This window comes from Antechinus flavipes, chromosome 1, assembly GCF_016432865.1.
Source record: "Antechinus flavipes isolate AdamAnt ecotype Samford, QLD, Australia chromosome 1, AdamAnt_v2, whole genome shotgun sequence".
Lineage (NCBI taxonomy): Eukaryota > Metazoa > Chordata > Mammalia > Dasyuromorphia > Dasyuridae > Antechinus > Antechinus flavipes.
Genome location: NC_067398.1, coordinates 617,827,571 through 617,842,617, shown reverse-complemented (window position 1 = coordinate 617,842,617; position 15,047 = coordinate 617,827,571). Strand labels below are relative to the sequence as shown.

General features: G+C 34.6%; 1 protein-coding gene across 1 annotated transcript in view; it reads right to left on the bottom strand.

Annotated features, from left to right (window-relative positions):
• NSMCE2 (NSE2 (MMS21) homolog, SMC5-SMC6 complex SUMO ligase) overlaps positions 1-15,047 on the bottom strand; it is a 253,075-nt gene that overhangs the window by 149,667 nt on the left and 88,361 nt on the right. The window contains exon 4 of the mRNA XM_051971083.1: positions 4,362-4,518. Coding sequence (XP_051827043.1) covers positions 4,362-4,518 — 157 coding nt within the window. The remainder of the gene's footprint in view (positions 1-4,361; positions 4,519-15,047) is intronic.

The window sequence follows — 15,047 nt, the reverse complement described above, 5'->3', positions numbered from 1 at the left end:
ATTTGGGGTCATTTAACACTACTGCTAATTTCCAATGTCTGGTTATCTATTTGGTATAAATTAAAGTAATTCATTTTTATTCTATTTTGAAAATAGAGATAACTTGGTAATCATCTTCTGTAAACTATACCTTTCTATATCAGATTATTCTTCTTTTCTCTAGGCTACAAAATCATAGAGGATTAGAGTTGGAAGGAACTTTGTTTAAAAACCAATCCCATTCCTTCATTTTATAAACGTGGATAAGACTTAGAAATATGATGTGGTAAACTCAAAATAACACAGCTAATTTGAGGCAGACCTAAGATTGAAGAGTCCAGGTTCTTTGCACCTGAATTCTAAGAATGAATCATTCTAATAGAACTAATGTGACACAGTGGAAAATGCACTGAATCTGGAATTCAAAGACTTCAATTACAACCTTTCTTGATCTTGGGAAAATCTCTTCCCTTCCACAGGCCTCAGTTTTCTCATTTTCATAAAATAAGAAACTTACAAATGGATGCTATCTCAGATTTCTAATGGCTCTATATAATCCTAAGAGTTCTGAGACATTGTTCTTTCCATTAAACTATACTAATTTTAAAGCTTCAATCTTTTCTTCATGTATTTTATTTCCTAAACTTTTAGTCATTTAACTTGTTTTCTGCCAGCTCATATGTTTAATGGAAAACATCAATAAGTGGAAGACTGACACCTTCAGAAAGAAAATGCTGATTAAGAGGGAGTTGTATCTTCAATGTAACATAGAAATGGAAGAGTTTTTCCTGCTAAGGGACATCAACGATCAATTTACATAAAAAATAAAGGACTAAACTTCATAAAAGATGACTGATATTAATTGGCTAAGATGACAGGAAAAGATAATGATGAATGTTAGAGGGGATGTGGGAAAACTGGGACATTAATGTATTGTTGGAGTTGTGAACTGATATAGTCATTCTGGAGAGCAATATGGAACTATGCCCAAAGGACTTTGCACAGTTGTACATATCCTTTGATCCAGCAATATCACTACTGGGTCTATATCCTAAAGAGATAACAAAAGAGGGAAATGGACCCACATGTGCAAAAATGTTTATCGCAGCTCTTTTTTTGGTGGCAAGGAATTAGAAAATGATTGATGCCCATTATTTGGGGAATGGCTGATTAAGTTATGGTATGTGAAAGTAATGGAATATTATTGTTCTATATGAAATGATGAACAGGCTGGTTTCAGAAATGCCTGAAAAGATTTATATGAACTGATTCTGAGAGAAGTGAACAGAACCAGAAGAACATTGTACAAAATAATACTAAGATTATATAATGATCAACTGTGATAGATTTGGTTCTTCCCAGTAATACAATGATTCAACACAATTCCAATAGACTTGGGATAGAAATGCCATTTGTATCCAGAAAGAGAGAGAGAGAGAAAGAGAGAGAGAGAGAGAGAGTGAGAGAGAGAGGGCTACAGAGACTGAACATCCTGGATAGAAGCATATTATTTTCACCTTTTCTTTATCTGCTTTTTCTTTCTCATGATTTTTCCTTTTTGTTCTGATTTTTTTTCATAAAATTATTAATGTGGAAATATGTTTAAGATGATAGCACATGTATAACCTACATCAGATTGCTTGTTGTCTTGAGGAGGCAGAAGGTAAGGGATGGAGGGAGAAAAAAATGTGCAACTCGAAATTTTACAAAAATGAATTCTGAAAACTAGCTTTACATATAATTGGAAAAATAAAGGAAAAATAAACTACTATTGAATTGTTAAAAAAAAAAAAGAAGAAGAAGAAACGAAGAGATGACATATTTAAAGTAATCTATGCCAAACAAAACTGCATTAAAATAAAAAAAATTTTTAAAATAAATTTAAATAATCTAAACATATACTACATAGGACTCTAAAAGAATAATAGTGTTTTACTTGTTCATCAATTAGAGATTTTCATTGTCTGCAGAACTGAAAAATGCTTCTCTTTGTTTACATAACTTAAATTTTTTTCTTTTTAAAAAGGGGGAGGGAGAAGGAAAAGGAGGAAAAAGCAAGCAGAGATAGTGAGAAAGCAAAAAAAGGATAAAGATGACTGGAGAACACAAAATAAAGAGAAGAAAGAACAGAAAAAGAAGATGGAGCCCTTGGAGTAAAAGTTCACGAAATTAGAGGTTCCACATACTTTAGCAAACCTTCATTAAAAAGAAAAGCAAGCAATGAAGGGAATGGTAAGAAATTTCCATTTTCAGATAATCCAACCTTCAGTTTATATTATATAGCATCTGAAAATCACTAAGTAAAACTAAATGCCTTGGCCCTTGAAGTAAAACACATTATCTTTATAAACAGGAAAAAGACAAATTCCCTTGCACATTTAAGAACCACAATTGAATTACAATAACATTGACCATCTGGGAGTAATAGATTATAGAATACTGTAACAATGAATAGAAACTAAATTTAAGAATATACAGTTGAAAAATGCTTGTCACATAAATCTAAAGTCAAAGCAAAAGTTTCTTTAAAATTGCAAAATATTTGAAATTGTGAAACTTAAGTTCTTTGTTAAATGTTAAATAGCTTCCCTAATGCTTTTTTAAGATCTCAGCATTGGTACAATGAAAATGCTTATATGTAAAAGTCCGTTTCAAAATATGAAATCATATCACAAAGTACAAATAAAGACATGCAGTCAATCTTTGCTTAACATTATGCAACAGCATTCTTTTTTGCAGTATAAAAATGAAATAGAAAAAGAAAAAGACTTGCTTCACCTATAATCCCTAAAGAGATTTATAAATGTGCATACCATTATTGAGGAGGGAGTGAAGCTTCAATGAAGAGGACAGAAATAGAATTAATGATTTCATTGATTTATGGAATCCCACAGAAAGAAATTCTCTCTACAACAGTAAATCAGTACCCTCTCTTCATCTTAATTCTAGAGCATTACCTCTTGCCTAGCCTACTGCAAAAGTGTTCTAGTCTTCCTTTCTCAAGTGTCTCCACACTCCTGATTTCTTTCAACTTCCTTGATTCTCCCAACTATTCCATCAGGACTCAGCTGCCTAACCCTGGATCTATGGGATCCTTCTCCCCCTTCCTAGAGCCTCCATTGGCGGGGAGGAGAGAAAAAGAATTCATATTAGTCATGCTTCATTCTCTGAACTTAGCAACCTCTAGACAGCTCCTACTTCCCACTTCAGAGCCTCACTTATAGGCTATCTTTCCCTTGACAATGTAAGCTCCTTGAGAACAGGAACTGTTTTTCTTTTTGCTGGTTCTTATATCGTAGCTAAGCACAGTGTTCAACACATAGTAATCTGGGCTTAACACACACCTGGCACAAAGTAAATGTTCAATAAATGTTTGTTGACTAACTGCTTGGCTCCAATTCATTTTCCACACAGATGCCAAGTGATTTTTTTCTTCAGTATCTCCCTGTAACTTCTCTGTTCAGCATTTGATAACTTGGTTTCCTGCTACCTTTCCAGACTTCTTACACCTTCCATTCTTTCATATACCCTAAGATATAACTACACCAGTCCACTTTCAGTTCCTTGAATATAAATAACACTTCTGTTCCAATCTAAGACTTTCCACTAGTTGTTAAACATGCTTGGAATACTTTCCTTCCTCATCTCCATCTTTTTACTTCTCTGACAACCTTCAAGATGCAGGATACCATTCTGGATTCTTGGTTCCCTCTTACCACATGATTCCTTCTGAGATTACCTTCCATTTCTATTTCTCTATTTTCCAATACATTCAAACATAAGTGCTTTGAGAGCAGAGACTGTTTTTCACCTTTCTTTGTATCTCCAAAGCTTAGATAAGTACTGCTAGCTATTAAAAAATGTTTATTGACTTACTACTCAGAAACTGTAAAAATGCAAATATAAGTGTTATTTTATGACTGGAAAAAAAGCAAGAAATTATTGGCTTTTTAGATATCAATAATGGATCTGAAATAAAAGGAAGAACAGACCAAAAAAATACAGTAGGAGAATTGATTCAAAAGACATCAGTAGAGGCAGCTCTACTGCAGTGGATAGGTATACAGTGGATAGAATACCAGCCCTGAAGTTAGGAGGACCTGAGTTCAAATGTGACCTCAGACACTTAACACTTCCTACATATGTAACTCTGTGCAAGTCACTTAACCCCAATTGTCTCAGGGAAAAAAAAAAGATAAATATTACAAAAGACATCAGTAAATTGAGTAAGTAGTCTCATAAAGTCACAGAGATTTAAAAATTCTGTCAACTGAGACTGATAATACTGAACATATTCTCTTGATTATAAATCTGCATAGTAAATACCTTTCAATGTACAGTTTTGTACTGAAAAGTTAACAAAATAACTTCAAAACACTTACATTGCTTTTTCACATCTCTCAGCTGTTGGCGAAACTGCACAAATCTGTGGTCTTTTTTCAAGTCATCTTCTTTGTTGTTACTTTTCAAAGCCACTAATTTCTCTTCAGCTAATGCTTTTAGATTTGGGGTTACATTTTGGTAATTTTTATCTTTTACCTGAAAAAAAAAGATGACACATTTTGTTAGCTAACCAGAACTAAAATACCCTATTACTCAAAAAACACATTTATAGAAACTGAGTAAATTCATTCTTAAAAAACAAACAAACCAAAAAAAACCACTTAAGTTTGATTCACAGATTTGAGAATAAGGATTTCTGGCTTTACTATCTTCTTAGACTCCATAAATATCTACCTCATCAATCAGTCAATAAACATTTGAGAGACTACCATGAGTCAGATACTATGCTGAGCTCACCAAGGATATGCAGAAAGGTAAAAGACAATTATAAATGACCTGTTCTTGAGGAGTTCTTAGTCTAATAGGAGAGACAACATGTAAATTATTATGTACAAACAAGCTATCCATACAAAATTTAAACAATCACCAGAGGGAAGGCAGTAGAAACAAGAGAAATCAAAAAAGTTTCCGGTAGAAGGTGGGACTTCTAAGCAAGGAGTTGAAAGAAGGTGGAAAAGTAGAGAAGAAAATTTCAATCATGGGGGACAGACAATGAGGAGGCCAGTATCACGGGACTGCAGCATATGTGGGGATTTGGGAAGGGAAAGTGTAAGAAGATTGGAAAGTAGGGGAAGAGCAGATCATGAAGAGACTTGAATACCAAATGGAAGATTTTTACGTTTGATCTTGGAGGTGAGAGGAAGCCACTGAAATTTATTGGGGAAGGGAGAAAGCTCAGATATTACTAGATAGGAGATATTCTGGAGTGGAGAGAAGTTTATTGCAACAGATTAATTGTCTAAGCTTGAGTGATAAGGATCTGTACTAGAGTGTTAAGGGAAAAGAATAGAATACACTTGGGATCTTGCAAAGGTATGAAACTGATAGGGCTTGGCAATAGATTGCTTATGGTGCAGGGTGAAGGCATCGGGGATATGTGAGTAAAAGAGGAGGGAAGAAGAGAAAGGTCTTGGTGAAAGGCCTCAATTTTTTTTTCTTAGTAAAATGAAGCACAGTTCTTAGCTAAGAAAGTAGCAAGAAAGAGAGCTATGGAAAGTTTAAGGAGGGGGATAAAGGTTTGGAAGAGTTACTCTGAGTCGTGGGATAGTGAGTCAGTTAAGGAAATGTAAAAGAATTGTCAGCCAGTGAAGGCCCTGGTTGAAATAAACACATTAGCAGTGACTGAATCCAGTTAGCAGGGTTTTATGATTTTCTCCAGCTTCATTCAGCAGCATGAGTAGGAACAAAAGCAGCAGATGGGGGAAATTATACCAGGCTGAGGCTTGGCATAGTAAGACTATAAACAATAAGGAAACAAGGGAGTCAAGGGAAGACGACATTGTAGAGCTGGGCTGTTTCACTCAAGTGTCAAGGTTAGGAAGGAACAAGAGTGTAGTCAGTGCAAGTGGGATGGCCTGGTCTGGTGGTCAAGGTGAGGATGAAAAATAGGCTTTAGTTTCAAGGCATAAAGTGAGGTGACATTACAACAGAAAAAAGGAATTTCTGAGTTTGTTGAGTTCATAAACACTAAAGTGATATTTAGGGGGGATGGTTAGATTAAGAGACCCTCTCCATTGGTCACTAAAGGTAGTTGGGAGGAGGCATGTCAAGGGAAATAAGCAATAAAAAGAAGTAAAAGATAAGGGCATCTGAGGGAATATCAATACGTATGGTCAAGTTCCTTAATTTAAGGGAAGGGATTGAGAAGAAGAGCCATGAACTGAACCTGAGGAAAGAGGAATATTCTAGAGAGTATAGATGACAGCTTCAAGAATTTTGATTAGATGGTAGATATGGAATAAATGAACCTGAAAGAAGAAATTATTGAGTGATGGAGGCAGAAACAGCAATAAGGAACAAGAAGTGTTCCAAATAACCTCCTTGAGCAGCAAGTTGAAAATAAGTGAAACTGCAACCAGTGTTGGAAAAGCTGGCCAGGGAGGCTATGTCACATGGAGGGAGGCAGTGAGAATCAAAAGATGAAAGGAGTAAGAAAGGAAAGATTTGAGATGAAAGTAACTTTATTAATTATTGAGCATATTTTCCAAAGACTTGGATGGAGTGAATAGTTTTAGAGCACCTCATCTTGAGGGGATAATGGGTTGGCAAGTGGGTAATGAGGGCAACAAAAGGTTTGTGAAATGACAACCAGGGATTCAGGATAAATGGGATGGAGAAAATATGATAAGGTGGGAGTTTCTTAATGACCAAATGAGTTTAGAAAGGTTTATAACATCACTAGAGGTTCAGTGATGAGAAGTAATGTCCCTGAAGGCAGATCAGGCCAGGAGATAACTGTAAGGAATAAGAATAAATATGTGTCCCTGGCTTTGTTCCTGGTAAGCAGGATGGGGCCCCTATAAGGAGTAGAGGACAGCCTAGGGGACTAGCACTCAACAGAATCCCATGCAGGAATACAGGGTCTCTTATAAGCAGGAAGACTTCAGCCCAAGAGAACAGATCACAATAAAATAGTATCTCTCTTATTTCCTGCTATTAGAAAGAGCTTCACTTATTTCTCTTAGGTTGTATTAAATCTTTACTTAAAACTTTACTTTTATTAAAAATACTCTAAAATGCCTTTAAAAAATTCTTGCTGGGGTAATTTTAGGGAAGCTGAGCTTGGTAAGACTCTTTCATGTTAACATCCTGTCAGAAGGCTCTAACCTAAATTGTAAATACTGCAATTTTAAATGTTACTTCAGTAGACAACAATTAGTTATCATATGTAGAAATTTTTCATCTACTTAAGGGCGATTATTATAGCCATGTCTGTTTTCTATTCCATACTTAACAATACTAATTGCTCCATGAATGAATAATCAATCTGTAAACATTTGTTAAACAACTAAACAACTAGTTCCAGCCCTGTGCTAAATGCTGGGTCATCTTCTGGGGCTTAGTGAGTAAATCCTTTATTCCTAAAAAAGCTAAGTATATGTTCTCCATAGTCCTGTTTGATGGAAGACTCCAGATGTAGATTTATCTGTGTGGTTAGAGCTGATTGATGTTAAGACAATAAAAAGACTGTCAGTTTCTATGTTACATACTTTTGATTACCTTCTGCCTTTCTTCTATAATTTTTACTTTTATATAATTAAAATATAATATAGTTCTTTTCATAAAAGATAATCAAAGCAGATAAATAAGATATATTCTTTCCATCCCACCCAAGTAGGAAATCAGATTGAGAAATCCTAAATAACTTGCCCAAAGTCACCAATAAGAACACTGTCATCTACATCATCTTAGTGATTCACTGTGTGACTTTTGGCAAATTAGCCTTTCTAGGCTGCAGTTTATCTCTAAAATAAGGAAGTTAAATAAGATGATTTTTAATGTATTCCTAATATTCTGATTTGGGATCTGTGGTTTATTCATTTGTTTCTTGACATCTTTCTTCCTTTTAACATTTTTCTAACCTCCTGTTGCTACTAGTTCACTCTCCAAATCCAAATTCCAGAGTTCAGACCTGGGAGGAGCTAAGCCATCTAAACTCTCAGCAGTCTGGGAACAGGAAGTTCTCATTTTCATTCTAGCCACTTTCCATCTAGTTTTTTCCCTCCTCAATGCTTTCCATTTCTGGCTCTGAAACTGTACTCAAATCACTCTTCCAGAAACAAATTTCCCTCTATGTGTTGTCCACTCCCACATCAGAGTGAAGAAGATGTTTCACATTTGTGTTTGTATCTCCAGCATTTAGCACAGTAGTATTCATGTGGTAAATGTTTTTATTCATTTTAAGCAAGTTTGTTAAAACTTAAAAACTATTTGTTGGAAGCAAGAGTTATTAAACGTCTGAATATGTTAGATAAAGAGGCTTTGGAATCATTTTAGGTTTTTAAAAGACTGATGTCTTACTTGAGATACTAAAAGAAGACAAAGATGGTTTAAAAAAAAAATAGTATTTCAAAGTATCCTACAATGTTGTAGGCACAATTCTGGGATTATAAACAAAGGAAAAATGTAATCTGGATAAATAAAATCCAAAAGTGCCAATAAAATTAAAATTCCCTTTTTCCTTGTTTGGTTTATTTTACCCATTCTGGTGAGCAACAAAATTTGAAGCTGTCAGGCTATAGTTAGTAAAAGAAAAGTAAAAATTCTAATTCAATACATAATTTTTTCAATTACCTCCATGCAGATGATTCCCAGATCTCTATATGCAGCCTAATTTAAAAGGTCCTTCCAACACCCCCTCCACTACCAGTTGCCATTGCAGATTACTTTCATGTATTCCACATATATATACACACACACATATATACACACACACACACACACACACACACCACACACACACACACACACACACACACATATATATATATATATATATATATATATTTTTTTTTTCCCATGTATCTCATTGTCTACATGTTGAGGAGACCCACATGTCTCCTCCATTAAATTGTAAGTTCCCTGAGGGCAAAGGCTGTTTTTCATTTTTCTTTATATCTCTAATGCGCAACACACTGCCCCATACATGTGGTAAACAATTAATAAATGATTGAAACAGTTGAAACCAATATTCACTAGCAATCTGTCAGTGAAAGACGCCAACATCTATCTTCACAAACACTTCAGTCCCCTAGAACTGAGTGAGAAGATGTTAGCTTTTTTTTCTCTTGGTTCTATATACCAGTCTTAGTTAATTTCTGAAGAAGTACTAGTCTACATGAAATATAGCTAGTAATCCTAAATTTATGAGTAATTCTGCATGGTTCTTTTTTACTCCTTGGCATCAGAAGGGGCTCTTGTAAAGAATATAAACAAAGTATATAGAGGAAATCTGAGAAAGACTTATGTTGTTTGAAGAGAACTTAATGTAGTCTCACTATCAAAATGACTTCATGGAAATTATTCAACCAAGTGTCTTATCTAGATCAGTGCCGCACAATAGGGTTTCTTTTCAATCCTTTTCAAGGATTTCATTTTCTCTGTTTACATCTTTAAAAACTACTAGTGAAATCCTAAAGAACAAAAGTAATTTTACTGTTGATTGAATGTCCTGCAAATCACTTAGGAAGAAAAGATCAGAAAGGATTTATGTGAACAGTTAATTTCCTAAGAATAGGTCTAGAATTGTTCATAGTAATGATAAATATTTAAAACAAAACAAAAAGGCTTATTAGATGAGATTCTCTTTCTTGTGCCCAGATAAGACAGAGCCCTCAGATATAGAACCTAGCACTCCAAAGGAGTTAAAGACCAAAGAAGCAAATAAACAAATTTATGAGGAAAAAAAAAAAAAAAGACCTAAAGAAGCTTCTGATTCTGTAACTGTTTAGAGAAATTTTTTACTTGGGTGGGAGATCAGGAGAGGAATACTCATATGTTTATGCTCATATTAAAAATAGTTTGGGATATCGTAGATCATACAGTTTCTATGTCATCTTGGAAATAAAGAACTACTTCTATAGTTTGATGAACTCATTATTTCAGTGATGCAGGAACTCCCTCTACTGGTACAGATAAAAGCTTAATTTATTAGGCTTTTATAACACAAAAAAAATTGTGTTAATTTCACTCAATCCTCTTCCACAAATTCTCTGTAGACAGAAGGCCTACAGAACACATGACAGGTTTCTTCTAATTCTTTCAACATTTCATGAATACAGGGCAATGGGAGTAAAAAGAAAAACCCATCCTACAGAATTCTTATTGTGAAATTCAAATGAGTCCATCATCCCCAGTGCTTAATTCATGGATTAAAATGGCAGGGCAATAAAAAAAAGAAAAAAGGAAATAAAATTATCAGTTTGTCTATAATTTCTTTTCAATATCAATGAGAGAGGAACCATAACATTTGGCATCTTGGTCCCAGAAAAGCTTCATGAGAAGAAGAAATGAAATAGAAAGTCAGAAAAAGTATATATAAGAACCAGAACAAATACATACCACTTTAAATCTGTGCTAGAAAGTTGTGAGGGGCTATTTTACAAGATACCCTAGACACTTAAAAGATACCCAGCAGTCTTCCATGACTGAAATGTTCTCCCTCCACATCTGTTTCCTGGCTTCTTTTAAGTCTCATCTGAAATCCCACATTTTGCAGGAAGTCTTCCCTGATCTCTCTTAATACTAGTGCTTTCTTTCTCTTGATTATTTCTATGATTTTTTCCTTGCATATGATTTATTTTTATATAGTTATTTGCAGGTTCTCGCTTCCATGAGACTGTTAGCACCTCAAGAGCTGGGACTATCTTTTACATTTGTTTGCATTCTCAATACTCTTAGCACAGTGCTTGCTACATAGTAGTTGCACAATAAATGCATAATGATTGACTGTTATCCATAGTTGTGAAAAATGCTTCTTTTTTTTCCCTCCAAATAAAATTTATTTATTTATTTTTAAAAAACATTACTTTATCAATCATGTTGGGAGAGAAAAATCAGAACAAAAGGGAAAAATCATGAAAGAAGGGGGAAAAAAACCACATAGCATGTGTTAATTTACATTCAATCTTCATGGTTCTTTTTCTGGATGGTGATGGCATTTTCTGTCCAAATTCTATTAAGATTGCCCCGAATCACTGAACCACTGAGAAGAACCAAGTCTTTCAGTGTTGATCATCACACATTCTTGCTGTTATATCATACAATGTATTTCTGGTTCTGCTTATTTCACTCAGTATCAATACATGTAAATCTTTCCAGGTCGTTCTAAAATTAACTTATCATTTTTTATGGAATAATATTCCATTACCTTCATATATCACAGCTTATTCAGCCATTCCCCAATTAATGCGCATCTACTTACTTTCCAATACCTTCTTACCACAAAAAGAACTGATACAAAAATTTTTGCACATGTGGGTCCTTTTCCCTCCTTTATGATTTCCTTGGGATACAGACCTAGTAATGGCACTGCTGGGTCAAAGGATATGCACAGTTTTATAGCCCTTTGGGCATGCAGAATAGTTGGATTATTTCACAGCTACACCAACAAAGCATTAGTGTCCTGGTTCTTCCACATCCCGTCCAACATTTATCATCACCTTTTCTTATCATCTTAGACAATCTGAGAGGTGTGAGGTGGTACCTCAGAGTTGCCTTTTTTTGCATTTCTCTGATCAATAGTGATTTAGAGCATTTTTTCATGTAATCATGGATGACTAATTTCATCATCTGAAAACTGTTCATATCCTTTCACCATTTATCAACTGGAGAATGACTTGTATTTTTATAAACTTGACACAGTTCTTTATATATTTTAGAAATGGGGTCTTCCTCAGAAACACTGGGTGTAAAGGTTTTTTTGCCCAACTTTATACTTTCCTTTTAATCTTGTTTTTGTTGATTTTGTTTGAGCAAAATATTTTTAATTTAATGTAATCAAAGTTGTCCATTTTGCCTTTCATAATGTTCTCTAGTTCTTTGGTCATAAAGTCCTCCCTTCACCAAAGAGCTGACAGGTAAATTATCCCTTGCTCTCCTGTTGTAAAGCGGGAGCCACCTGACAGTGGCTGCTGGAGATCCAACCCAGACCTGCAGAATGGATCTCCTCTTGAGAGAGGATGACACAAGGAGACTGAGAGGCAGTTGCTGTTCTCTGACCTCTCTGATTGAGAGGCAGTTGCATTGTCTGACCTGTCTCCTCTTCCCTCTTCCTCCAATTTATGTAATTCCCAGTCCGCAATATCTGTGTCAGCAAAGGCTGCTTTGCAATTCCTTCAGATGTTATGATCCACAGCTGGGGAGGTTCTCAGAGAATTGACTTGTCCCTTAATACTCTCCTAATTTGTTTATGGTATCATCCTTTATGCCCAAATCATGTACTCATTTTGACCTTAAAAAAAATTTTCTAATGGAACTTAGTCATAGTTAGCAAGATCCTGAAAAGGCTCCTATTTGTGTATAGTAAAAAAAAAAAAAAAAAACAACTGAAACAAGACCCTAAATATTATAGAGCCTCTTAATAAGGACCATTATTACTCAAAAGAAATTAACCTCATAATCCACATAGGAAAAATAAATGGAAGAAAATATGTCTATTGTTTAGACAGTAAGAATTGCTTAAACAATTATTTAACAATATCTAACATACTGTTAAGATAGTTAACAGAATTAACACAACAATATCATAGGCAAAGATACAAGAGAGAGAGGAGTTGGGCTGAGGGAGAATTTATTTGGAAAACCATACAGTATTTTTAATGATCTAAAGCTGTTACTTGTGCCAGAGACCCTTTTTTTTTTTTTTCAATACAATTGTTTTATGGCTGTCAATCATGGAACATTACAGGATCTTTGTGGAAGTACAGTTATAAGTGGCCAAAGAGCATTTGCAGGAAGCAGGAAGAGGAAGAAACAAAGCTTGAGCTCAGTGCAGCCAAAACCAAACTAACACAGAAAGGTAACAAAACAATCAGGATAGAGGCAGAAACCTGAAGATCTAGAGAGAGTCAAAGGCATCCCATATTGTCCTCACAATAAAAGACATCAACAAAACAACAAGAATTCATTAAGCATCCCAAGAGTGAGACTCTGAATTAAGCACACCAAAAAAAAAAAATTTTTTTAAAGGAAAAATAGTCCATTCCCTTAAGAAGCTTCCATTCTATGACACATGGAAGGTGTGAAGAGGCTTTGGCATATTTATAATGATGGTCTATGTACATGAAGTAGCATTATGGAAAATGCAAAGGAAATAAACAATTGAAAAAGAAGGTAGACTGATACCTATGGAAAGGGAAATAGATAACAGATGGGAAAACCTATGTACTAATTGTTCTCCATAGAACTTGACAAGATCTAGAGGAAGGCTCTCGGCATATTGACATGATCTTTTATGAAGAAAACAAGATTCACATAGAAGGAGAAAACGGGCTTCCTCTAGCTTGACCAAACTGCCCATATTGATGACAGCATACATCCTACTCTCAAGATTTTAACTGGGCCAGGGGCCAGGGCTTAAACCATTGACACAGCTTCCTTTTCACCTGAGCCATAAATGTCCCATCTATAGTAGTCCTGAAGTTTAGTAGACTTCCCAATGTCATTCATAATGTCATTTTGATTAGATATTGCATGGATAGATAATATTGAAATAAAGAACAATAGTACACACTTGGATTATTATTGTATCCTTTCACATTTTTTGCTCTTAACTAAATTGAATTTTATTAAAATCTATATGACTGAAAAGTAAATAATTGTATTCCAATCCTGTGCCCAAAGAAGTAGCTGTCATACCTAAGCTCTCTTATCAAAGAAAGCTGCAAAAAGGGGCTTTTTCAACAAGGCAATCTATCTTTATCATGACCAATTAATTATTATGCTTCTGGTTATTCCCTTACTTTCTAGCTTCTGACTTCTGAGTCTTTAATCATCTTTGTTCTTTTTCATTTGGGCTGATTTTATCAACAACACATTCAGTTGGGTCTGGCTCCTGTCTGCTCTAAAACTCAGTATTACCAGCTAACTTTCCCCACTACTGCATTTTCTGTTGCCAATAGCCTGTATGTTTATCTCCCACAAGCAGTTCTTCCCCATTCTTGTTCTTCGTGCCTGATATACACAAGTAACCCTTCATCTCCTACAATATGAGGGCAAGAGGTGGGGATGAGACAATTTAAATGCTAATGATTCTATGCAAAAGAATATTGCAATGTAATATTCAACAAAATATAGTAAGCAATTTACTTAACAAAAAATCAAGTCAAACAACATCAGCATTATATAATGGGATGAAAACTATTACACTAGAAGAATACTTAAATTCACTTCTCCACTTTGCAATAGCAATACTGCTGCTTGACCAGATGATCTTTTGAGATCTTTTGAGGTCTCTTCCAGGTCTAAAATCTTTGGTCTGAGGCTATATAATTTTCTCTTCTTTCTTTTCTTTAAAAAAAAAAAGAGGCGGGGGGGGAGAGATATAATTTTTGTGCTTTCTAAAATGCTGTTTTTTTCCCTGGAGAATATACTCTATATAAATAATAAAATCAGCGTTATACAGTAGAAGGCAAATCTTGGAGTCAAGATCTGAATTCAAGTCTACTTATGATACATATTAAGCTTTCTGATCATGGGAAAGGTATTTAATCTCTCAATATCATAGGCAACTTGCTAACACTGTGTTGTAATAACTGTTTTTCTGCACTGGCAGGAGTTTCCACACTAGGAATTTCTTTCATCTATAAGATTACAAGTTCAATCAAAAGAAGCAAAATTTAAAAAAAAATGTACATTATTCAACTGTTCTTTACATTTCTGTTCAGGCATCCAGCTAAATGTTCAAGAGACATTACATCTAGTGCTCAGAACATACATTACGGTACAAGAATGAAACAAACAAAAAAAAAATTCTGAGGTATCTACATGTGTGTGCATGTGGATACAAATCTTTACATACATATATAAAATATCTTAGACACATATGTACGTGTATATGGCATTAGTCAATTAACAAATATTAAATTACCAACAGCAAGTACAGTATATGGTAGATTATGACTTGCTTTCCTTTCCTTTATCTACATTCTAGGAGGAAGTAGCCATTTTCCAACAAGTTCTGAATCATTTCTACCTCAATAATCAGTTCCCCCATTAGCAAGAAT